This window comes from Gobio gobio (assembly GCF_949357685.1).
Source record: "Gobio gobio genome assembly, chromosome: 15".
Lineage (NCBI taxonomy): Eukaryota > Metazoa > Chordata > Actinopteri > Cypriniformes > Gobionidae > Gobio > Gobio gobio.
Window position 1 is genome coordinate 38399804 of NC_137108.1, and position 26424 is coordinate 38426227.

Consider the following 26424-nt stretch of genomic DNA (forward strand, 5'->3'; position numbering starts at 1 on the left):
GTGCGTGTAACAGGTGAGACAGGTTTGTGTCGGTATGAGCCTCCTGGTGTCATGTGACAAAAATTACTGATAGTAGGTGTACTCACTTGGAAGGAATTTAAGGGAAAACCTGATGTTTAAATATAACTATGATTTTATAGGAGTGTAATCTTTGTAATAAAAGTGTTTTTTTTATTGCACTGTTATTGAACAGATAGCAGATATATGAGTGTACCGAGACTAGCGCTTTTATTTAGAGCCTGTTAGGCCAGTTTACACGGAAATAATAAAGCATTTCTTAAGAGACCATTCAAATAGGTGTAGTTCACTTAGTTTCTTCTTGACACAAAAACACTCAGTGCAAATTTGTTGCATTTTTTTTATTCTTTCTGAGTATATAAATGCAAGTCAAATGTATATATCAGACACAGTGCAAATCAGAACCCAGACAACTTAAATCCAATGTTGAATATGAATGTAAATTATTCACATCCCCCCTATATTATTTTACTTTAACTCTTAAAAAAAAAAAAATCCCCCATTTTATTAAAATATCTAAGTGTCAAATTGATTACTCCATCTAAAGAATGTGCTTAGCCAATAGAAAAAAGGCATACAATTTGAAGACAAGACACGCATTAGAAAACCCATAATAAAATATGCACACACACATTGTCAAAACCTTGCAAAAGTTTGTTAACAGTCTTCCAAACATTTGTAAGTACATTGCAACTACTTTTTTCTGTAGGATGTTTGTCCAGTTTTAAAGTTGACAACTTTGACTAGCAGTTGGATGAATGTAAATCTGTTATACCCCCACGTGTCATTCACTGGGACATTAATGTCTACCTGCTGTAGTTTGGTCCCATAGCGAGACTGGGTCATTCATATAAGTCATTAAATCATGATCTTCGTTTCTATTGGTAGACACACAAGGGTCTGAAAGAGTTTCATTAAAGCCCACAAAATGTCAATATGTACATCTATTTTTTCTTCAACAATGATAATGTCCTTTCTTAAGGTAAAAACAGAGAACATAACCAGCTATAGCTCTATAGTGGCAAGCTACACTTTAGGCACTATGGCACATCTTAGGCACCTAACATTTGAACTAGTGGTCAGCCAAAGCGGAATACATTTGTATGCCCGATATAAACATCTAAAAAGTAGAGTATCCGATGACCGATATATACGTACATTGGACGATATGAGTTGTACTGCATTTGTAACATTTAATCATAATTCACACACACACACACACACGCAAACAAAAGTTCTTACTATTCATATACAAAGTTGTCAGTAGAATTTGAAACCGAAACAGTGGGGAGATAAAAAGATATGGTAAAATGTCCAAGTATCAGCCACTCAATTGGCCTAGCCTATATATCGTTCTATCGCTACATCAAAACTTAAATATTATATTCTGCGTATTTTATGTTCGCATGTTTCAAAAGTCTTGTGCAAAAAAGGAGACAGGATTCGCAATGGCGCTTGAGCACCAATTCTTCCAGAGATTTAAGGATAGAAAATAAATGTGAAGTTGGAGCAGGTGCTTTTAATATTGTCTGTCATGATTGAACATGTTCCTATAAAAAATTTGTTTAAACTTCAAAATATATGTTTTTCTATGAAGGTGTGCTCATTTGAAAAACAAAAAAATTCACCAAGCTGACACAGCCATCCTCATGAAAATAGGAAATAAAACAATACAATAAAGAAGCCTCTTCCCTATCAAAAAGATTTGGATGCAGATATTATATCCATTCTTGACAGTGTGAAGGCCGGCAAGTCTTATCCCAGGGTTTGAAGCTTGACGATGGATCTCCTTGTTCTCAAAGGTCCAGTCAAAGTGCTCACTGGTCCTGTTCTACATCACCTCCTTGCTGTTCGCCCTCATCATCTGTGGCCTGGAATTTATCATGGGCCCATTTAGGGCTCGTATTATTGGTGTTGTTGGCATTTGTGGCCCTCCGGAGGATGAAACGTCCCTTTGCACGAACAACGTTACCGCGACCAAACCCCCGTGTGTTCATCTGCTTTCTCTCACCTTGACCATCTCTTTCACTGTGCTGCAAAGACAGAAGAAAGGCTTACAAAAAATATGGACTTCAATTATATAACATACAGTATATAGTTGTAAGTGGGACTGATTTCCTTGATGGAGACTTGGTATGTAATGAAAACATCTAATTTGTCTCCAACCTAACTGATTATTATAATTAAAAGGTTTGGAATGATTACTCAGTTTAAGCATAATCGCCTGTTATGTTAATTATGCTTTATTTTACATTGTCATAATATACAGAGACGGCCCAAGGCATAAGCAAACTAAGCGGCTGCTTAGGGCCCCCTTGGGCCCTAATATATTGTCTGGCATGCTGCATGTTTTGGACAGAGTAGACAGCATAGCTTCCAGTTTCTCCCTAGAAATTATAAGTTGTGTAGCCTACATTTTGGAAGTTTTTATTTAGAAAATAAAAAGGTTCTTTCTACACAGTCGAATGGAATACAAAAAATACAATTTTATTTCCGCCAAAATAAAAGCTCTGTTTAATGTTTGAAAGAAATCAACATTTCTTGTTTTTAAAATAAGCCTCTTCTCGCCAAGGCTGTATTTATTTGATAAAAAATACAGTAAAAACAGAAATATTGTGAAATAATAGGATAATGTAAAACAGCTGTGAATATATAGTAAAGTGTAATTTATTCCTGTGATCAAAGCTGAATTTATCATCCTTACTCCAGTCTTCAGTGTCATATGATCCTTCACAAATCATTCTAATATGATGATTTGATGCTCAACAAATATCTATGATTATCAGTGTTGAACAATGTTTTTAGGATTTTTTTGAAAGCTTTCTATTTCAGAGAAAAATGCTGTTCTTTTGAACCTTCTATTCATCAAAGAATCCTGGGGAAAAGTGAGCATATTCAGCATAAGAGACTACTTAAAAAAAGTACATATCCCAGTGTGAACTGTAGTACTGTAAGACTTACTGTAAGACTTTGAATATTAACACCTGATCACTCTTGTGGGTTTGCTACTGTTACAATTAAAAACCGTATAAGGGTAAAAACTTGACAGGCAGATATGATGTAAGCAACACAGCTACAACTAATAAAATTTATACTGGGTGTGCGAATTATCAAGAATTGACAATAGTCAATCGTATTGGTGGCACAGAGGGGCCCCCAAATAAAATTCTGCTTTTAGGGCCCCATAAGGGCTTGGGCCGGCACTGATAATATAACATGTACAGACCATGAATGTAACAGATGTGATGCATGGATGGAGCATAAGTCTATCTTTGTTGTTCTTGTTGTTCATATTATATTAAAGTGCCCCTATTATGGTTTTTCAAATATATTACAGACTGGGCCGTCTGGCCGATCAGAGCAGAGTAGATCATGGAAAGGAGGGATTTAAAGAGACTGATTCATCCGTCGAGTCGTTTGAGAATAATTGAAAAATTTGATGATGTGCAATGGTTATTATGAGAAAATTTAATGTTTTTTGACCTTTGACGCATGTAAACCTTTTGTTGAGACATCCAAAACAAAATTAGAGCCTTTATAATAGCATAACAGGGGCATTTTAATCTTTTTTTAAAAAAATGTTTTGGTTGTTGTCGAGAAACTGCATTAGAAAGGTGCTTCAGAATAGGTGTTTATAACGATCACAACATACTAGGAAGTATTTCTTGCTCTTGGGAGTGTATTCTTGATCCCAGTCTTCATTCTTTGCTGACATGTTCGTCTGTGAATCACCGTTGCTGTTTCCATGGAAATTTCCTCGGTTCCAACTTCTACCACGTATGCTAAGCTGCTAAAAAACAGCAAATGGTAACCATAACTATTCAAGCATTAAACAAATATCTTCATTTTTCAAAACCACCCAACTTACAAAGCCTCCTCGTGCTCTTCCTCTCTCCACGGGCTCTCCATACTCTCTAAACCCCAGCTGGACTCTGGATAAACCTTCTGGCTTTATCTCAGTCTCTTCTTCATGGTAAACCGAGGAAGATGAGGAAGTTGACTGAGAACGCTCTCGTTTCTTCTTGCTTTTCCTTAGGAATGAAATAACATTCAAATCAGACATTGTTGATCAATGTAAAGAGGTCTCAAAAATCGACTGGATCAGCGATATCCTTTAACATGTTTTTTGAACACGTTCAACGTGACTTTATCAGGTTATTTGGTTGTCCACTTACCAAAAATCTTTACCTGTACCTGAAGTCGAAGCAAATCAGGACATTTTCTAACTCAGCCTTTTTTCAACATATTCAAAATATCCAACTGACCAGAAAGACCAAAAGATGCGTTCACACTGACAATGATGTAATAGCTGAAGGTGACCAAGTTGCTGTTTTATTGGGCACAGTAGGAGTTCCTACTTGAATATAGTACACAACTGTGTCAGGGGGTCAATCATTTGAGCTCTGCTCCCATTGGCATTTGATGCATCGTATTGCATGTTCAATATGCAAGGTCAATAGCTCAACATTCGCTCTGCCCAATGCTTTCTGTCACTCATGTCGCCTCACATCACCAACTCTCATTGAAAATGACTTCTTGTTGCGGCAGACTGCTGACAGTGTGAACGCATCTTCAGGACATTTTTTTTTTTTCAATTATTGCAGGCCTCCTGAGAGGCTCAATATATTGAATGTTGAAGCAAGTTAATTCTGATATCACAAATTGTATAATGGTTGATCAAAACTGCAGTTTTCAACTATATTTAGGGAAGTTATTATCACCAAGGAACTTTTTCACTTGAGGGGTTACAATAAGCCCAAACAAAAATATATCTGTTAGCTTCCTAGCAAGCAATTTTGCATTTAAAAGACATCTAATAGCCGTCCACACACAGCCCTGACGTCTAGGCTAAAACAAGGGAACATTTGGGCTGGCAGTGAATATTTAATAGACGTCTAGCCATCTAGAAAATTAACGTCAAAGAAATGAAACCAAACACCTTGTAATCACTGTTGACTTTGCTTACATGATGAAATATCATACATCTCGCAAGTTATTTAGGCAAAAACGACATGTAACCAAATTCAAGGTTATTTTAGCTAGACTTGGGTTACTCATAGCCGGACTATATCGACACAGTGAAATGATGGCTATTGCTGGTTTATTAGTTGGGTAAAATAATTATTTAAAGCTGTTTTCTATAAGTGAACGTCTGTATTCACGATGACATATCTATGGAGCATCTTTTCCCATGCAGCTTACTTTGTTTTTTTGTGGTTCTTTGAGGCTTTCTCTGTGGATGTTTCCTTTCTTGATTCGGGAGATTCCCCCGATACTCTTCCTCCATACTCTTCCTCTCTGTGCTCTCTCTCTCCACTCAAGTATTTCTTTCTGCGCTCAATATCCAGCCGAAGGTCCACTGATTCACCTTTAGATTTTTTACCATCAACCTGCCGTGAGGAGAAAGAGAGATGTTGTGGCCAGATGTGGGTTAGCGGCGTGATCTATTAGCTTTCATGCAGCATTGTATGGGGCGGGACCAAAACGAAAAACACGGCAACAGCAGACTTGAAACAATCATGCAAATGGATGAGAGGGAGAGGCCTTCTCTAATATCATTTTATGTAGCATTTTGGCTTCTTACAGTCTTTCAACACGCTCATTAAGCAGTATTTCTCAGAAATGGGAAATAACGTTTTGATTTCCTCTCACTTGCTCACCGAAATCCAGAAACATATTAAAATAAACGTAACAACATAGTACTAAAGGCAACATTATAGGACCACAGCAGAAATACTTTCATTGGTGCTCATGAAAGTATGTTGTTTTTACTTGGCCTAAACACCTCACTTTTCTTTGCAGGCTTTGAAGAGGAATACTTACTATGCCTTCTGTTTAGAGTCCTTTGAATGGATTTGACATGGGAACAACTGGCCACTTCCATTTCTGACCTCTGATTTCTTGCCTCAACTGCCTTAGGAAGGCTTGTAAAAGGTTACCATCAAACGTTGAGGGGGCATTTACAACACAACAACCTGAATGCACCTCTTTTTGCATCTCACTTTTTGGACTTTATGCCTCTCTCATCAGAAACAAGAGTTTTTAGAGAGAGAAGGAAGCCTAAGAATGCTCTGGCCCCATCACTCGCACAGCATTCTTTTCCAAAATACGTCATATTTCAAAATTTTTGGTCACCTTGAAGCTGTTTTCCATGGTGCTTTTCATCTCATCAAACAGAAGAGAGTGCCTCTTAAAAGCACTGGGAGAAACATCAATTCTCCTGTGAAAAAAAGAGAGGTGAAGAGAGGAATATTTTGATATATGTTGATCCTCCTTTCTTAAAGTCTTAGAAATTGTCAAAACAAATAAATTGCTCATACGTGCATGAGAAACCAGCATGGGAAGTCCCTGAATTTTTATACCTGTGTATCTCTGGACTCTTTCTCTGCTTAATGAGTTCTTTCTCAGCAGCTCTTCTCTGGTACATGGCAAAGCGGTCATGTAGGGTCAGTCCAGAAGAAGGGAAATATTGAGCTGTGGGCAGGAAAACAAACAACTAATTTTTAGCAAGTGAAAAAAGTAATTAAATCTTTATCATATACTACACAAATACAAAAAAAACCAAAAGATTTAAAGGAGCATTTACATGACACTGTTTTCAACTAAAAACAGAAACTTTTTATCCGTTTTGGTCATTTACACAACAATGGCGTTTTGGGGGCCTGAAAAAGCGAACTTTTGAAAATGATACCATCATCATCTCCATGTAAACTACAAAAACGTGAATTTGTGAAAAAGGTGACATCATGTGCATACGTATTACTCTTTCTACCAAAACAACAATTATGGACCACAGGACTGTGTTGGTGCAGCTCAAGATACTGAGTTTATTACCACTACTACAGCAAAAACTAGATTTACTGTACCTCTACTGCAACCAGCGGAGATGCATTATTTACATACGTAAAAGAATGCATATGTGCGCAAACACGTGTTTCTTTACAAAGTGACATTGCCAACCACTGGCCTTGCAGCATAATACAGCGTTTTTAGTCGTTTTTACGGATCCGATTTGACAAGTTGTCGTCCTTTCAAAAACGCAAAGTAAAAATGTTTCTGTTGTGATTGCGGACAAATGTGTTATTAGTTTAACACATTTGTCCTCTTATGAATGACTAGATTAAATAAATAAATAAATATAAATAACATTCAATATTAAATAATGGTCCTATCATTTTTACAGAGGGGTGATGGAACAATACAAATACTACAACCCTCTCACAACCTTAGCTATACAAGATAGAGAGATTTCAGTCACCTTTAATGTGATGGACAATTGAAACTATGTGTTGGGCAAACAGCTCAGATGGGCTTCTGGGTGACTGCTGAGCTTGAAGATGCTGAAGGACAGATTGAAACTCCCAATCCTTTTTATCAAGATGCACAAAATCCAGAAGATTCCTTCTTTCAGAGGTCAAAACAGATGCTCTGTCAAATAGAACAATGGTGACAAAAGATCAAATGAAATGTATTTAATATGTGATGGTCAGTCATATGCACAGCGATGCAATGTTTTGTGAAGATGCAAGTAGAAGCAAAAGGTCATTTCTGAGATCTTGGAGGGAAACGACAATCATTTACCTTGCAAGGTCATCACTGAGAGAATCCACCCTTACATTGAATTCACTTCCTCTTTTCATGGAAGCTCTTGGTGGGGATTCCTCGTTCATAACCACAAACATCTCTTGCTCACGGCTCTCAGAACTCCTCCTAGGAAGCAGTGTGGCTTTCTCTTTTCGTTTCACATTCGAGAGCTTTTCAGGAGAGGGATCCTTGAGCATGCCACTCTTAGAGAGAGCAGATAGGATATTCGCTGCTCTTTCCTGTTTATGGGAGAGCAGGAGAGCTTCCAGCTCATCATCCCATGCCATGTCCTGCATCTTCCTGATACGCTTCTCGAACATTTCACGAGCAGACAGCGTGACTTTGCTTTTGCTTTTGCTTTTGGAGGGATTGTTTTCCACATCCCTCACCATATCAGAGATCTCCCTTTCTTCTTCATCATCGTCCTCACCATCCTCGCACAGAAATGTTGGGCCGTTTCGTGGACCCATTTTAGGGGTGCTTATGGATAACTTGTTACCATCACCACTCTTTGCAGGTTTGCATTTCTCCTTCTCTCCTGCGTTGTCATGATCTACAGTGCGAGACAACTCAATGCCCTTTTCAAAGGTTCCTCCATTTTCTTTATCACATACTAAGTCTCCGTTACTTTTCCCTTTGTGTGTTTTGTTCTCCCAAGCAGAGGCCTCTTTTTTAACATTTTGCTCCTCCAGGAATCTGGTCAACGAGAAAAAGAGATTTATAGTTCATTATTACTTTCAATAATTGGCTCAGATGCATCTGTTGTCATTTTGACATGACCAAGGACTGCTGCTTCATGTCGAATTGACAGAACTATGCATAAACTGTAATGGATTTGGATCGTTTTACCGTAAAACAAATGAATGGCTTCCAGTCTGAAACAGGTAAACAAGTGTGTGTGTGCACTGCAGCTGGGAATATTTCACTTCTTCCATTTGCAAAGTGCAAATATAAACCTTTTAGACCTTTTAGCACATCTAAATTACAGACTGCGAGCTGATATTTGTAAACAAGGCATATCTAGCTCTTCATGTGTTGGCTCTTTCTTCAACAGCTCTTTTGATTCATTTGAAGGGAAGATTGCAAACCAAATGTGCAATCTTACTTTTTGTCTGGCACGCACACAGGATTTATTGTGTTACTTCCACTCTTATAACTGACTAAAATAAAGGTAAAAAAGAAAATAGAAAGCAATATTCAAATGCATATAGTCCATCAAATGTATGAACATCTGTCATCAACATAGCTTGAAAGGCTTGAGAACAATACCCAGCCCTAGGACAAACAAGTAAAATAATATAAACTACCGGTCAAAAGTTTGCAATGATTTAGATTTATTCATGATTTTGAAAAGTCAAGGCTGCATTTATTTGATCAAAAATGCAATAGAAAACATATATTGTGAAATATTATACGAATTTAAAATAAGTATTTTCTTATTATATTTTAAAATGTAATTTATTCATGTGATGGCAAAGCTGAATTTTCAGCAGCCATTATTCCAGTCTTTTTATTCCAGTCACATGATCCATCAGAAATTATTCTAATATGATGATTTGGTGCTCAATTTGATCAATTATTCATAATGTTTCTTATTATTATCAATTTTGTTAACAGTTATTGCTGCTTAATATTTTTGTGGAAACTGAGATGCATGTGAAATATAAATCTTTCATAAAAAGACATTATGAATGTCTTTACTGTCACTTTTGATTAATTGAATGTGTCCTTGCTGAATAAAAGTATGAATATTTTTATCTTACTTACCCAAAATTGTTGAATGATAGTGTATCATGGTTTCCACAAAAATATTACGCAGCAACAATGTTTTCTTGAGCACCAAATCAGCATATTATTGTGATTTTGATGACACTTCAGCTTTACAAGAATAAATTACATTTTAAAATATATTTAAATAGAAAACAGTTATTTTAAATTGTAATAATATTTCACAAAAGTAATGTTTTATTGTATTTTTGATCAAATAAATGGATCCTTGGTGAGCATAAGAGACTCAAAAACATTTTAAAAAAATTATTCCAAACTTTTGACCAGTAGTGTAAAAATGGATAAATGAACAACATATATATTTTCTTCTAAAAGATAGCCGACTTACTTCAAAAATGCAGCGGAGATAGCAATTCTATCATCTGTCTGTTGGTCAATATTTGTAAAGAGCCCAAAACCATTGAAAATTGGGCTAAGTCTTTTCTTTATGGGGCTGTTGTTTGAAGGTGCAGTTGCAACTTTCTGCCAGCCGGTGGCACCTTTATTCTGAGTATTTGAACTCTTATGAGCAGGACTTGTCTCGTTGTTTGCAGAGTCAATCGGTTCGTCATTAGTGACAGAGGAGCAAACCTGTGGATTTGTCCTTTTAGGACTAGTGTCATTGTTCGTCAAAACCTGAGAGTTTTCCAAAGTGCTGTCACCATCAGCATTCCCTTCAGCCGAAGAACAGCCTCCCACCTGCTCTGCCAGAGCCCCATCTCCACCTCGAGTTTCTTCGGGCACTGAGACGTCCTCTCTTACATCTTTGCAAGTGCGTTTGGCAGACCCAGAGTTGGACGAGGAAGAATGGTGTGACTGTGGCGATCTCCCCGAGGATGACCTGTCAGAACGGCGGGAATGGCTGCGGGTTTGCGGGCTGCTCAACTGCTTCTTGGGAGAGCGTGAACGGCCCCTCTTGGGGCTGTTGGGGTGGTACTGCTTCTGTTGCTGCTGAGGGTACTGCCGGAAGTTTTGCCAGTTTTTGTGACGGTAGTTGTTATATCCACCCCTTCCACCACGCTGAAAGCGACCACGGAAAAAGCCCTGACCTCTGCCTCGGAAATAATATGGCCTCCGGAAGCCTCTGTAGTTGCCTCGAAACTCTCGTTGGTTCTGGTACTCCCGTGTGTGGTTCCGTTCGCGGTTGTGGGGCGGGGAATGGGATCTTGATCGAGAGCGAGACCTAGAGCTTGAAGACAACAAGAGGAAAGATTGAGCCAACAAAACTCCTTGGGATATAGAAAATGACATGCATACACCATACAACTAGAGGTCATAGTGATCATGGGCTTTGAAACTCAAAAAACTAAAAAAGTAGTCCATACAATTTCTTCTGGAGCCTTACATCTCTGCGTGAGGAGCAATAAACCAAAGATTTATCTTCACCACCACTGCGGCTCTCAAATCAAATGCCATTCAAATGTAATTTGGTTATGATGCCAAGAGATTTGGTTATGAGACACTTGAAAATGAATATGTTTGATGCTATTAAGACATAATTCAGACTGACACAAAATACTTCCTCACACAAAAGCTAAAGCTACAATGACAATCAATAAAGCCTTAATATTAAAACTTAATATTAAACTACTTAAGATCAATAATTTGTGTAACAGTATGTCAAAGAATTCTTTAAGGTAGCAAACACTGCTGTGCTGAAGAAGTATAACAATTAAAAGCTCTTGCTGCAAGGTCAACTGTAGCCATACGGTGGCCCTGTTGTTCTTTTTATAAACAGATCTAAGTAGTTCTGGTCTCTTTAAGCCAGTCCCTTTTAGCATGTCTTAACATATCACAAACACTGATAATCAACTAAAACATTTGCACATGCAAGTACATTAAACTATGCATTGCACTCTGTTCTATAGAATTTTGAATATAATCTCATTGGAAAACACTGAAACGTGTTATGCACACATCGACTGTATTGGACTAAACAATCATAGAAGTCATGCAATTTTGTGAAGCATTATATTAAAACCTGCTATTCTAGTACAGTGGAATTTTTTCATCATTTGGAAAGTGAAACAAAGCCTCGCAAATGATTATCCAAGTAAAGCAAACTGCAACCAACTCCAAACCAAAATCCAGCAAACAACTCCAAACATAATGACAGACACACCAATCTACAGCTTCGGCTGGTTTTCTACTCACCTGTTGCGTTTTTTCATTGGAATACAGAGTAAAAAGGTAGTGCACAGAGCAACATGATACTCTCACAGTGAGCAAAAGGGACTTTGCATCTCCTCTAGTGAGCGCGGATGGAAAGACTCAGTCACATGGGTCATATGGGAAAGATTTCTACTCTCTTTCTATGAAGCAAAGAGGAGGTTCTCATCCTGCCAGTTACAACACATTAGCTTTGCACAGACAGTCGACTCTAACTGAAGGTAACAATTACAATTGAAAAGCTATTTATCCACTTAACTTTAAAGTTAAAATGAAAATTCTGTAATTATTTAGTCACTCATGCTGTTTCAAACCCATATCATTTTCTTTCTTCTGGGAAACACAAAAGCAGACGTTTGAATTTAACTGGTTGCACTTTTTACTTATGTTGTTAACATAACCACGGGTTATGTTTTGGCTGAAATCGTAAGCAGGTCGATAACAGTTTTTAAAAGACATAAAGGGGTATAAGAAGTCGCCCGGGCCGTACCATAGACTGGTACCGCGGGTACAAGCGAAGCGTGCCCAATACAGGGGAGGGCTCATTGAGGGCTATGGTGTAGGCACCACCTCTACAGGGGCACGTCGCACTGGACGTATATCTGGGGCGATCAAGTGGCACCGCAAACCTTATCGGTCTCTTCCAAATTCAGACAGGGGCATCCCGAAGTTAGAGAAACAGGCAGTGTGTGTGTGTGTGTATATTTTTTTTTTTATATATATATATTATTTATATTATTATTATTATTATAATTTTTTTAATTCTCTTATGAATATTTGAATTCTATTTCTCTTTAAAGCACTTTGAATTGCCACTGTGTATGAAATGTGCTATATAAATAAACTTTAAACTTTTTTAAACTTTTATAATAAACTTTTGCTTTATTCATTGTAGGCAAGGCAGAGACTTCAAAAATGCTACAAATGCAGCATAAAAGTAGACTATGAATCGTATGCATTGAATGGCAAAACTTCTGAAGTCATACATCTAAGTAATTATTATTATCTCCTATAGCTCTCCTTGAGGTTCATGAGAGAAGAGCAGATAACCGATTTGTGACTGACTCAAAATTTAGAGTAAGATCTTTTCAGTGAGTTCTCAAAACTGGTCTGAATGATTCATTTATGAATCAGACTGATTCATTTCTCATGTCTACTCACTGACTCAATTATCCGGTCACAGCGGCCAACTCACAAGATTCTCACTGAAATCTCTGTTTGTTTGTCACACAAAGCTATTATATGACTTAGTGGAAAATTCATATTGATGACTTTTACACTCATTTTAAAGCTTGAAACCTTTAGTCCTTTAGAACAGCATGAGGGTGAGTAATTGACAATTTTCTTTCTTTCTTTTTTCCCCCATTTTTTTATTTATGAATATAATTTCACATCCTGACACTCAAGACCAGATACCCATGAGTTTTATTTGGACAGTTTGACTTCATTCAGAACCGTGCTGCATGATATACGTGCGTCAAGATTTTTCCAGCTGCTGCATCCCTGCTCTGAAACTGGTCAGCAATGAAAGGTCAGGCTCACAAGATTTCCCTTGCAAATAACGTACATCAGATTTTGCCCATTTGCATGAAAAATCAACAAAGTACTTCACTCCGACTCGGCTCAAAGTACACTGTCAACCACACAGGAAAAAGGATCCATGCTTATGGGAAAAAAAAAAAGATGTATCCTTAAAAAAATTAAAACCAGAGTACCACAAGTATGTATCCATTTTTGTCTAAAACAGTGCAGCAGTTTGGCAGGGACAGCTTACATTTGGCTACCTCTGTGCTGTAAGCACAAAACCAGCAGTCCTAACAGAATGTGCAGGGCAGTACAATTTTAGCATGAGAAATAAGAAAGTGTGGTGAGCCTTTCCAAAGCCGCAGCCCTTCCCAAATATCAGATTTTACGCAATGCTGACGAATACATGGAGAGTAAAATCACAGTGACTGAGCAGCCCCTTTTCAACAAGAGAGGAAGCCAAAGGCTTTAGGGTACTTTTATTTATGTACAGAGGTGTACCTTCCATAACTTTGGCCTGGCAACTGCGGCTAGATGGCTGACACTGGCACTGAAATATTGATTTTAATTTAAAATGAGTCATGGATGGGAAACTGAGCGTGAGTCACATGGTGTGTGTTTAAATTGAAGTTCCATCGTGTGTTTACGTGCAAAGTGAGAAGTTAACAGTTTCCAACCAACTCCGTCCATAAGCACATCTGTCAAAACACCGTAAGCCTTATTGTGTTTAAATTTGTGCATTGTAGTATGGTCAGAATGAGTAGTTAAAGTCCATTGTTTATCAAGCACAAGATTAAAGGCAGACCCAGATGGAATATGAACACACATTTGCATTCATTTACGTAGTATTGTGTACTGATTCCATCTGGTCCTGATTGTAAGACCGAAAAATAGGCTAAATAAATCAGCGTGAATGACTCAATAGTCAGTAAAAGGGAAATGATTACAGCAAAGTGATAATTTCATTAGTTTTTCCTCTTAGAAATTATATTACAAAATGTCCCTACTTTCCTATTCATTCTGTTATGTATTTAAATACACAACACGTCACTGAAAGTGATGACTGAAACTTGAAAGTACAAAATCGGATTCAAAACTGAAATCAAAAATCGAAACCAACTCCCCTTCATCCCACATCTGCACATACCAGCTTTGTACTGCGCAGTAAAGTGTGACTCTCTCATTTTTCATTTACAGTACATTTTGCATGTCATAATGATGAGCAAAGCCAGTAGATGCTTTTTAATTATCATAATGGACACTTACTCATATCTGCGCTTTCTTGATCTAGATCTGGAGCTGGAGCGGGAGCGGGAATAAGAAGGGGATCTTGATCTGGAGGCCGATCGAGAGTGCGACCTGGACTCTGATTTCTGTGTCTTAGACATTGTCGTTCGTGGTCTCTCTCATATGTGCCTGTAACAAAACAAGAAGCATTCAGACAAGCAAATTACTAAAAAGTATTTACTAATCATTAAGTACTAAAAACTACTTGTATAAAGGGGTTTTGTATTTTATTAAATCAATTATTCTTTCAGCAAAATAGCTAGTAGTGTTTATATATAGTGTTACAAGGGCTGAACTTAACAAATTGTATGTAAATCACCACTCATCCATCTACACTGAGAGGTTTCTCTCCAGGACATTAAGAAGGCTTTGGCTGGGCACCATTAAAGTTTCCATATCTCTAAATCACAGTTTGTCAGGTTAAAACAGTAAAGGTTTGTTTAAAGGACAGCAGGAATTGATTGAGAAATAAGGAGAAAATGTCATTCTACCAGGCTGTTCTTAAAGTTCATGAGTAAAAAACCAACAGTAGTCAGTCATTATTGTGAACAATAATTTACGGTCGGTTTATTTTGTGATAACACTGGCTAAAACTGTACATTATCCTGCCAATTGCACAGCTACCCATCAAATAAATAAATAAATAAATACGTGATAAAACAATTATCTTACCTATATATCATCTTCAAGTTTCCACCCAGAAAAATAAGTCATTACAACGTGCAAAAGAATAATAGAAAAAGAAAGTATACGTCAAGTTAATTTTATGAAGTATTATATTTTTAAGTATACTGAATGGAGTAAGTATACTAATATCAATGTAGTAGTAGTAAACTTGAAAGTGCATTTCAATACTGCTTTCAAATTGGCCCACATTTTAGTATGTAAAAGTATACATTTAAGTGTGCTATAAGTGTAACAGTACTAATCTTTAAGTGCGCAACTAGTTCACAACTACGTTTCTCATTTGTACTGCATCTGTACTACAAGTGAACTTGTAGTTTACCATTTTAATACTTGTAGTAATTTTTTTTAGTTTATGAAAGTACACATTGAAGTATACTCTCTTAGTAAACTACTAGTAGTTTTAAACTGCAGGAAGGCTATTCTGGAAGCTCATTGTGTTGTTTTACATTTGCGTCGTGCACATATGTGCACTGCCAGTGGACTAGCCTACACAAAAAACACAAAAATTCAGATACTCAGTATTAGGAACATATCTGTTTTCTTTATAAATCAATATTTTCAAACAATGTACATTTATAAGACTGTAAAGGCTATGTAAAACTAGTATTTAATGGGCTTCTCAATCAAAAGATTAAACAAAACTACAAGCCAAGTATACTTAGAATATCTAATTATACATTTAAGTATATCTTCTCAATCAAAATATTGAGTTCATGAATAGTCCAAATATATATTGTAAGTCAAGTTGGCCTACAGTATACTTAAGTGCACTTTTAAGTATATTTAAGTAGACTTTCTTATTTTTAGTTTAAAATAAGTATACTAATAGCACACTTGAATAAACTTAGGGTATAGATAGCAATAAGATACAACATTATTATATAACAACTTCCGTTTTATGCCGACTTGAAGTCTTGTACCTTTGTCTTTTATGCTTTTCAAATACTTTTTTGCTTCAAATCAATGTTTGTAATGTTGTGATTCATCACGTTGCAGGTTTGATTCATGGCTTATTACTTCTAAACAAAGGCTTTTTAAAAATCCATATGGAAAAACACTTCCAGAACCAAAGCTTCGGAAAAAGGGGACGGGCACTGTTGCACTCTATTAGGAAGTATCAGAGTGCTGAATATCGCAATTGACCAATAGGAATCAAGTATGTTAGAGTGCTAAAACAGTTTATGTAATCTTTAAAGCTGCAGTGTTTAATTTCTGTATCAAAAGGAATTGGGAAAACAATGACTAATCAATCTAATGAGATAGGAGAAAGCATTTCAACAATTAAAAAATATACACTTCAGTTTGAATTAATCTGACGTTCTTCAAACCCAAGAAATTTAAATACACACCATATGTGTTGAGTCTACTGACATGGACAAATGTGAGGAAACACGACAGGTTTGGCAGGACAGATGTAAAGTGATGCCACATTAGCATGAAGGCGAGAGTGATTTACTGGCTCTTTAATGTTACCCCCAATGTATTTAAAGAGGTGTTGAAAGGTGATTCTGTCTATTGTCCGTCGTCTTTACCCTCCACGATTGCCCCCAACTGGTTAGCTGGACTCACACCTGGGTTTTTACCATAGGGAACACTGGTGATCAAAGAGAGACAACACTGTGGCTCAAAATAGACTTGCACCAGAGATAAAGCGAGAGCTTTTGAGTTGACTGCGGTGGCTGCAAATATCCATATTATAAGCTGGACCTTGACTGCTTGTCATCATACCTGTCACGACCCTAATCATGGATGCACATTACAACAGATCTGTGTTGGAACAACAACAACAATAAAAGAAGGAACTGTAAGCATGTTATATGGTAATACTATTAATTAAAGTAACTAAACATAGATTCAATTTATTTGCCAACTTTGCTCTCATAACTATGACACCATAAACTATTCTTTCACTGTGTCATGTGAGCGAAGCTCCATGGTCCAGTTCTGATGCTCATTACCACTGTTGGGCACCCTGACTGGTCTGCGGCTATGCAGCCCCATATGCAAAAAACTTCAATGCACTGTGTGTGTGTGTGTGTATATATGTATATATGACACCTTTCTATCACAACCAGCATTAACTTCTTCAGAAATTTGAGCTACAGCTCGTGTGTTTGATCGGACCACATGGGCCAGCTTCGCTCCCCACGTGCATCAATGAGCCTTGGCCGCCCATGACCCTGTCGCCTGTTCACCACTGTTCTTTCCTTGGACCGCTTTTGATAGAAACTGACCACTGCACACCGGGAACACCCCACAAGAGCTGCAGTTTTGGAGATGCTCTGACCCCGTCGTCTAGCCATCACAATTTGGCCCTTGTCAAACTCGCTCAATTCCTTACGCTTTCTCATTTTTCCTGCTTCTAACACGTCAACTTTGAGGACAAACTGTTCACTTGCTGCCTAATATATCCCACCCACTAACAGGTGCCATGATGAAGAGATAATCAGTGTTATTCACTTCACCTGTCAGTGGTCAATGGTAATGTTATGCCTGATCTGTGTATATTAGCATCCACGGCAAAGGACGATAACATTCTGTTTACTCTAAGTGAAGGATGAACTTGCATCATCTGCCGCTTTAACTGCTCAAGCTCTTTAAAGCCAGCTGGACTCTGATTGGCTTTCGATTGTTTTTATTGTTCATCAGCTGGAAAAAATTCACTATGAAAGTGATTCCAACAATGTTGTTTTCTTTTTGTTGTTAAAGTCGCGGCGTGGATTGCACAATTCTCTTAGAGTTAGAGTGATTTTTTTGTAACTTTATAGTTATCGTTCTTTGTGTGAATGGCCATTTTTGGTGTTGCATGACATCCTAGACCTTCTCTGCACTGCTAGCAAATAAAAAAGCCTCAAGACTTACTGGTATTTTTCCTGTTAACCTAGTTCAGCCCGGCACTCCCGGAAAGTTGTCTGAGCGTTTCCTTTTTGAGCCTCATCAGAAGTAGCTTTGCACACAGGAAATTGCAGTCTGAATGCTTAAGCTACAATTCAGTGTGGTATCTTTGTGTATAGCATGCTAGTCTGAGTAGATGTGTGCTGCTGCAAACACAGAAATTAACCTAAAGCCTCCTTTTTGTATTCCTTTTGACTGCTTGTTGGTTTTGGCCAGCAGTCCATAATTTCCTGCAGCCTCCAGACATCCAGATATCTGGCTTACTGTGCAAAGTTTCTAAATTAGGCTACTTTATTTCTGCTGTATATTGAAGAACTATGGGAACATACTCCAAAGTTTAACCATTAAATTAATGTCGAAATTACTACATTCTAGTCAAAAAGGTTGACTACTGATAAATATGTTTTTTTTATGTTTTTGAAAGTCTCTTATATTCACCAAAGGCTGCATTTATTTGATCAAAAATACAGTAAAACAGTTATCTTGTGGAATATTATTACATTTTAAAATAACGGTTTTCTATTAAAAATACATTTTCAAATGTAATTTATTCCTGTGATAGCAAAGTTGAATTTTCAGCGTCATTACTTCAGTCATCAGAAATCATTCTAATATGCTGATATGGTGCTAATTTTTTATCAATTATTAATAATGTTTCTTATTATTATCAATGTTGTAAACAGGTTTTGCTGCTTAATGTTTTTGTGAAAATGTGATAATTTTTTTTAGGATTCTTTGATAAATAGAAAGTTCTAAAGAACAACATTTATTTGAAATACAAATATTATAAAGGTCTTTATACTGCATTTTTTAATCAATTTAAATTAATGTATTTTTTATTTTACTCCATACTTTTGAATGGTAGGGGGAAAACAGGGGGAGTAATGGTCACAGATATATAAGAATACATTACATTTTGAAATGTAAAACAGTTCTTTAAAATTTTAATAATTTTTCACAATATTACTGCTTTTACTGTATTTTTGGTCAAATAAATTCAGCCTTAGTGAGCATAAGAGACTTCTTTTAAAAACATGAACCAAAACTTTTGAAAGGTATGTAGCACGCCAACTAATACATTTGGTGCTGAACAACCCAACAGCAACAGTTTCTCATTCTCAGCACCTGTCTTTAGAGATTAGCAAAGTTAGTTTCAGATGCTTAAAATAGAGATCACAAGAAAATAACGTCATCTGACACTTTCATCTGTAAACATACTACCCTTCTGCAAATGGGGTCTATCTAATTGACTCATAAGGCTGGAGGAGTCTGATCATGACACATTTATGATAATGAAGGCATCTTCGCAGGGGTTAAGAAAGTTCGAGGGATTCACTTTAAAGCATAGTATAATAGAGCAGCTGTTTGTAATCCTCATTTAGCTGATCCTCAATTTTCCTGAGAGGATCAATATATCTACGAGTCTAGTTGGCTATCTGGGAGTCGAGTGTGGTCCGGCCTAATCAAAAGGCTTTGATAGCTAAAAATGTTTGTGTCAAACATCTCTGGTGGTCATACCCTTGTGCTGTCATTACAATACATGCGCACACATCAGTGACAGCTGCATCTGGAACTTCTCACCTGTTCGATTAAGGGGGAAATGTTTATTTAAACAATGTTGCAACCCGACACGACCGCAACACTCAATCAGCCGCTCTATCAGTGAGACCACAGATGCGACAACAGCAGCACCAAAATCCCATTTGTTATCTGCATTAGCCAATGAGGCAAAAGAGACACTTATCAATAGCCACAGCAAATGCCACATTCTTCCAGAGACTCCACATATGTGGAAAACCTCTTTTGAAGTTTACAGATGCATGACTTTTGGAGCCTACAGCTTCTGAGGTAAACGTCTGATTGATTGTGGAGTTTCGAATCAATCTCTTCAGCAACTCTATTAATAAATGAAATACGGGTCTGTTGCATGACATCATACGGACTTGAGAGGCTCTATACTTTTTCCAAAAATGAAAATCATATTGTTTTCCATTCAAAGAAAGCAACCTAGAAGCTCCAAAAATTTTAAAAGCACCATAAAAGTATCATAACAGTAGTTAGTTAATACAATTTGAGTGCTCTGTAAAGTCAAACGATAACTTTGTGTCGGGAATGACTTTTGGTTGTGAAAAATACTACAGAAAAGAGCAGTGTGAACATTCTGCTAAACTTTTCATATAATTCAAAGCTATGAGAGTATGTGATGTGTATATGTATATAGAAGAATTTTTTTTTAGTTTTTCATTAATGCTGAGCCTTTAATACTCTCTCATTTTGTGATGACTTGTGTCTCATCTTGCTGTCATCGCTGCATCTGTTGATTTCACGAGGGAACTCATCAGTTGAAGGTCTTCTCTATTTTAGTCTAATGAGAATGATGTGAAATATCTAGAACTAGGTCTAATGATAACACAGATCTTCCTGTAGTATGTTTGACAAACCTGACCAAACTTCCCAAATGAAATATAGTGAGCTACTGAAAAGGCAAAAGGTTGGCCTGTTATTGTTCCAAGAGAAAGCTTCATGCAGCCAATTGTAACTGGATAGTCTTACACAATGTACAAACCCAAACACAAGTTGTGGCTGAATAGATTTGAGATTAGTCAAAGAAATGTGTAACACATGGTATGGCACGAAAATATAAAATCTGACAGACAAAATTATTTGTCACACGTCAATCATCATTCATTTAAAACAAACCCATTTCCCCTTTTAAACTTTGCCAAATGATGGATCTTACACATAAACTGTCAAACACTCAAAACAATTAGCATGTATGGTACAAAAAGAACAGTTCAATAATTAAAGTCATGCACAAGGAAAAAAAGAAGGCAAATGGATCACAACCATTAACACCAGAGATGAAATACTGACAAAGCTGATTGTAAACTGATGGTTTCAATTTGTATTCTGTAAATATTTAGAACATACTGTGTGGAACTTTTGTTTTTATTATAAGTAATTCTTTAAATTCTTATATCATGCTTGGTTTTTCTGTTTATTAATAAACAATACAAGCTTTAGCCTATATTTCAATAGGATACAAAACTATTATTTAAAAAAAATTACCATGATAATCTTTTACATTTCACTAGTCATTTTTACAACAATAAAACTGTGGTAGCTTGGCATCATCAACCAGTCATAAAACATTAATTAAACAATATGACAGACACTGTCTCAAACATGTTAAAGCAAATACCAGGGTCAATTTTGTCGCCCAAGTTTCTATTCTATTCAAGTTATAGTTATATATTCTTTAAAAACACTTACCTAGAATTCGATTTAGTCCAGAATGTTGCAGGTCAGTGAAATGGTCTCCTTCCGTTTTAGGGGAAAAAATCGTTATGCGTACAGTAAGTAACTTTTTTAATTATCCTGACAACAAAGACGGCAATATCCAGTTCGCGTCATGTGAAGTATCCGCATTCAAAACGTTCTTACTCGTAAGTTACAAACAAACGTTATGATTATATTTTAATTCCAAATGACAAACGTGTCATTTTAAGTCGTAACCAAACTGTAGGCTACCGTCACACGTGAATGCGGTGAACTATTCAAGTCAAATGATGTAAAGCAGCTTTATGTGCTCAGTCACAGTCTGGGGGTGTGTGTGCGAAGCAGCGTGGATACTACAGGGTCAAATTTCGCTCCTGCATTCTCCTGTCAATCAAATAAGAGCTGACAGCTAGCCACGCCCTAAATGAGTTAAAGGAACAGGCGCTCTTTTTGAGATTATGTACACAGTAAGATCTTTTTGTTATTGTTAGCATTATTTAAAACACACACACACACACACACACAGGCGATTTCGGATTCAGCCCCTGTTCCCCCTCGTCATCTCAGAGACAGACAGCTGCCTCTATCAGTATCCTTAGAAATCCTTTGACCAACTTAGAACGTCAGTGGAGAAAAGCAAGGCCTATAGTTCATCATCACAACATCGTAACATACATCATATACATAATTCACTCGCTATATTGCTAAATGTACCCCATTTTTCATATCAACAGAAAAATATACGGGGATAACCGGGCTCTCTCTCTCCACTGCTTCAGAGAATAGTTAATGATAAAGCCCACCTGGACGTTGACGTGATTTGTTACAAGGTAGTCAGAAACACCAGCGATTTCAAACAGCGTTTTTGAGACTGTGGTTCACTGCAGTTTAAAGGAGAAAATACTCAGCAATGGTGTTGACTTATTAATTTGCTCATGGTTTCTCTTAAAGCATGGATAATTGATAATGAATGGGGGGGAAGTCATGTGAGAGGAGGATATGATTGGTTATGGATTGGTTATGATTGGTTTGTGCGATAAATCCTGCCTCTTGTTTTGCGAATCGATGAATTAACAAAATTGTGACATTAATGGGAAAATAATAACTCATTTAAAAGTAAGTAAACAACTCAGCCAATTAGATATCACCACTTTATGTTACGTCAAAATCAAACTTTAAATGGCCTGAAATCATGATGACTGTGTGTGTTTTTTTTTTTTAAAGGAACACTCCACTTTTTTTGAAAATAGGCTCATTTTCGAACTACCCTAGAGTAAAACAGTTGTGTTTTACCATTTTCGAATCCATTCAGCCGATCTCTGGATCTGGCGGTAGCACTTTAAGCATAGCTTAGCATAGATCATTGAATCTGATTAGACCGTTAGCATCTCGCTCAAAAAAAATCCCCAAAGAATTTCTATATTTTTCCTATTTAAAACTTGACTCTTCTGTAGTTACATTGTGTACTAAGACAGACGGAAAATGAAATAACGCAGCACCTGAAAATAAGCGAACTTTCAGGCGCTGCGTATTATCATTGCGCCGCTGCACCCCCATGGTACGTTAGCAAAGTTCCTTGATTATTACGCAGGAATGAGAGTATAGTTCCTAGCCATATCGGTCTTGAAAATCACAACTTTTCATTTTCCATCGGTCTTAGTACACAATTACAGAAGTGTCAAGTTTTAAATAGGAAAAATATCGAAACTAAAATAGGGGAGTTGGAAAATGAGCCTATTTAAAAAAAAAAGAGGAGTGTTCCTTTAAGTGAGCAATCAGCTTGGTGAAATTAAAGGTATAATCAACATCTTCATGTCTGTGCCCAGTGTTTACCGAGATTGATGAAAATACGTTGAGTATTAAAAAGAACAGCTGAACATCAGTTCACAAATAAAATACATTGTTTAAATTGTCACTGCCTTTAGTTATTATTTTGGTATAAATGTAAACATGCTTGATTAGATTTATACTTTTTAATAAAAGAATATTAGTTAATGAATACATTTCTCTTTTTTGATTTAATAGTTATTTAACCAGGAAAATGTGACAACATTAATTGTAACTGGGACGTGAAATTACATTTGATTTATAAAAACCAAGACAAAAACAAAAACTGTGAGGACTTTGCCTCCTCATTTCAGAACACCACTGCACGACACTGGTTAACCACAGGCATGGTGTGATGTTACAAAAAACCCAGATATTTGACAGAGAATGTCATCATTTTAATGTAGAAATTTAGACAATGAAGAAATGCTGTGTAATTCAAAATCAACAGAAAAAATGCTTGTTTAAATTGAATTACCTAAATTAATGGTGTGGTATGTAGGATTGACAGCTATTGGTCGAAATGGGTACTGCAGTTCAAATTCAAAGTATTGGAGATCGTCCCCCCCCCCCCCCCCCCCCCGCAGGTTGCCAGCATGAGGATACACAACAGGAGCGAGCGCAATTGACAATGAAAGCCGAAGAGACTGTACGTTGATGAGTTGATTTATCCGCGTTTTAATATGCTCTCATTCATAGAGATTTTTAGATGGATGCCGAGGCGTTTTAGGTCGGGTAGAATCTGCAATCTCTGACCGAGTTAGTTCGCTGGCTTCAATGGCTGCTGCTATATTTTCCGCCAACTGTCAACCTGTGGTGTGGAAATATTATTGGGTAAACTGGCAGTGAGCGGGATCACACAGACCAAAATAAAAACAGACATTCCGACACGTAACGTACATTTCAAAGTAGAATAACTGGCTATTGGTTTTCTGAGAAACAAGTACGTGAATTTAGCATGTTTCCTAAATATCTGCAAACATATGATGGTATTTTTATGCTTTAGGAAAGTGAAAAACTTACATAAAGCACCTTTAAATGTTTACCAATTCAGTTGCCTATACAATTTACAGTAAAATAGTGTTGCACACATTTTACTAGGGTGCTTGAAACGCAATGCAAAAACTTTTTCAAAAAAATGAAAATATTTTGGTTTTATGACAGAGCGGTACAGCGATTATTTGACTATAGATAATCTCGCCTCATGTCAATGTCGGCCATGGCTTGTGTGTTGACCTGCCATTTCTAAACATATGACCTAAAGTTATAGCATAATATTAATCCAATTACTTACCGTTTATACATTCCCTCCCACCTAAATAGGAGAGAAGTCATGATGAATTGATGTCATGACTGAACAGCTAAAAAAACAATGCATGTGCATTATTTATTCTTATTATTAACTTTCTTGGTGTCATTCACCTTGACACTATAGACCTGTAAATTCAGAAAAATAAACATGTGAGGCCCAAGGGTTTTGCCAAATCCTCCTACTCCTACGTTTACTTTTGCAAAGGAAATATTTAGCCATGTGTGTTTGGAGGAGTAAATCAAATCAAATCATGTGTGGTCCTTAATTTTCAACAGATGATCACATTCAATCAAAAGAGAAAAGTACAAAAAAAGAATGTTATTTGTTTGTTCGTGATATACTGAATGGACTACTCAAAGCAATGGATGCACAAATTGTGATATTTTTTGACAGCAGCGTTATACCAACGTGTTCAATATTCTGTGGTTTGGAGGAGAATGACCAAATCTGTTTTATGTTTCACCATGATGAACCCAAAAATGAAACATGAATATCATTATACAGTAGGAATTGATTCAAGACTTAAACTTGAAAAACATTATCAGCCTTAACAAAAGCAGCGAATTTGCTCTTGCAAATTCTCTTTTTTCAAATGGAAAGTGAAAGTCTGCCAAACCCATCCATACAGCTGACATACATCAACAACCTGACCAAAGTTTAAACAGTGTGTGCAGTAGCTTTCAAATAGACTACGGTATGTTAATAAATATTGCCTTCACTGAATACATATGCTGAAAGTGTAAAAAAAAAAAAAAAAGTATGCATAATTCTTTAAATAGGCTGAATTTACCAGTGTCCAATGTCTTATAAATCTTAATATTAATTTGACTTGTGCTTAGCCCAGTTTTCTCCTCATTTTCGAACCTTATAAATCTTAATATTAATTTGACTTGTGCTTAGCCCAGTTTTCTCCTCATTTTCAAACCTCTTTAGCCTCCCACATTTTAAGGGAATGTGCTGTGTGTGTGTGAACTGAACATATGAAGCACATTAGCTCTCTTTATTTAAGATGGGATGGAGAATACTCTCTCACTGACACCTACTTTGTATATATAAACAGATGACTGTACATTATCACATTATGCAAATGCTTCTTATTATGCAAACTGATAGTGTTTGACTAAGTTCATGAAGGTCCATGTGGTTTTGACAGTTGTGGTGACGGCGCAAATGGAGACTTTGAGCTGTCAGTTTCACTGTTTTTACTGAATCTTTGAGCCTAAGGACCAAACTTATTGGTTTAAGTAGCCTAATATATTATTAAAACCTGAACGGTTTTGCCTGTGACTCAGCAGAGGTCAAAACCAATTGATTTCCCTTCCTTCTTTCCACTCAGAATGTAGTTCAGCTGTCTGAGACATATGATAACTATTAAATCTGTGTGATTCAATACTGTCCTTAACAATAATCAGCGGAGATATTTTACAACACCTCAATGGACAAAGCATTTTGGTAGGAAGAGAGCTTTTGCGCCAGCTTTGTTTTCCCAGCACATTTTGATTTGTTACAGTCTTCCTTCGCCAGTGTTTTCAAGATTGTGGCTTTTATAGCATTTCTGACCATCTGTTAACTGTTACATCAGGTTGGTGTGATAGCCAACACAGAAATACACAAGGTCCCATTGTTTTTTGTTATGCGTCTTCAGTCACAAATGCACAAAATGTGTCTGTGTCTGTGGAAGTATCAGTTTCAGTGCACATCAACTGTTGATTGGCTTGTGGTTTTGGTGAATAATTAAATGTTTGCGTGTCTACATTTACATTGAGAAATTGCTTGAGAGATACATTATGATATCAAATCATGATATCAATGCAGAATAAAGATGCATGCTAGGGACAAACTGGAACAGTTTTTCATGCATCTGACAAGATGTACTGTTATTCTCTGTCTCAGAGGTGTCTTTTGTCTTTCTTTGGATAAGACTTCTTTAAAGAGAGTTTTGGAAAGGGAAAACTGGCATGATCCAAGCTGCTATTATGCAACACTACAAGAAGTTAACTGGGCTTAACGTATGGGGGAAAGGCATTTCGCACAGTATAGAGATGTAGAGAGAAATATTACCACATTAAAATGGT

The 26424-nt window shown here is 36.8% G+C and overlaps 1 protein-coding gene across 4 annotated transcripts; it reads right to left on the reverse strand.

Annotated features, from left to right (window-relative positions):
* Positions 1–344: 344 nt before the first annotated feature.
* thrap3a (thyroid hormone receptor associated protein 3a) lies at positions 345–21573 on the reverse strand. 4 transcript variants are annotated; one of them, XM_079836081.1, is made up of 11 exons: positions 21205–21573; positions 14329–14478; positions 9719–10558; positions 7600–8298; positions 7277–7446; positions 6381–6492; positions 6154–6238; positions 5221–5408; positions 3887–4049; positions 3671–3805; positions 345–2051 (listed from the first exon to the last, which is right to left on the reverse strand). In XM_079836081.1, exons 2-11 carry the CDS (start codon positions 14448–14450, stop codon positions 1836–1838), a joined length of 2730 nt encoding a protein of 909 aa, XP_079692207.1. In that variant the 5' UTR covers positions 14451–14478; positions 21205–21573; the 3' UTR covers positions 345–1835. The 4 variants fall into 4 exon arrangements, with proteins under 4 accessions (XP_079692207.1, XP_079692206.1, XP_079692209.1 ...); XM_079836080.1 differs by having other exon boundaries at positions 3671–3808; XM_079836083.1 differs by lacking the exons at positions 14329–14478; positions 21205–21573 and adding an exon at positions 11524–11637.
* Positions 21574–26424: the final 4851 nt, after the last annotated feature.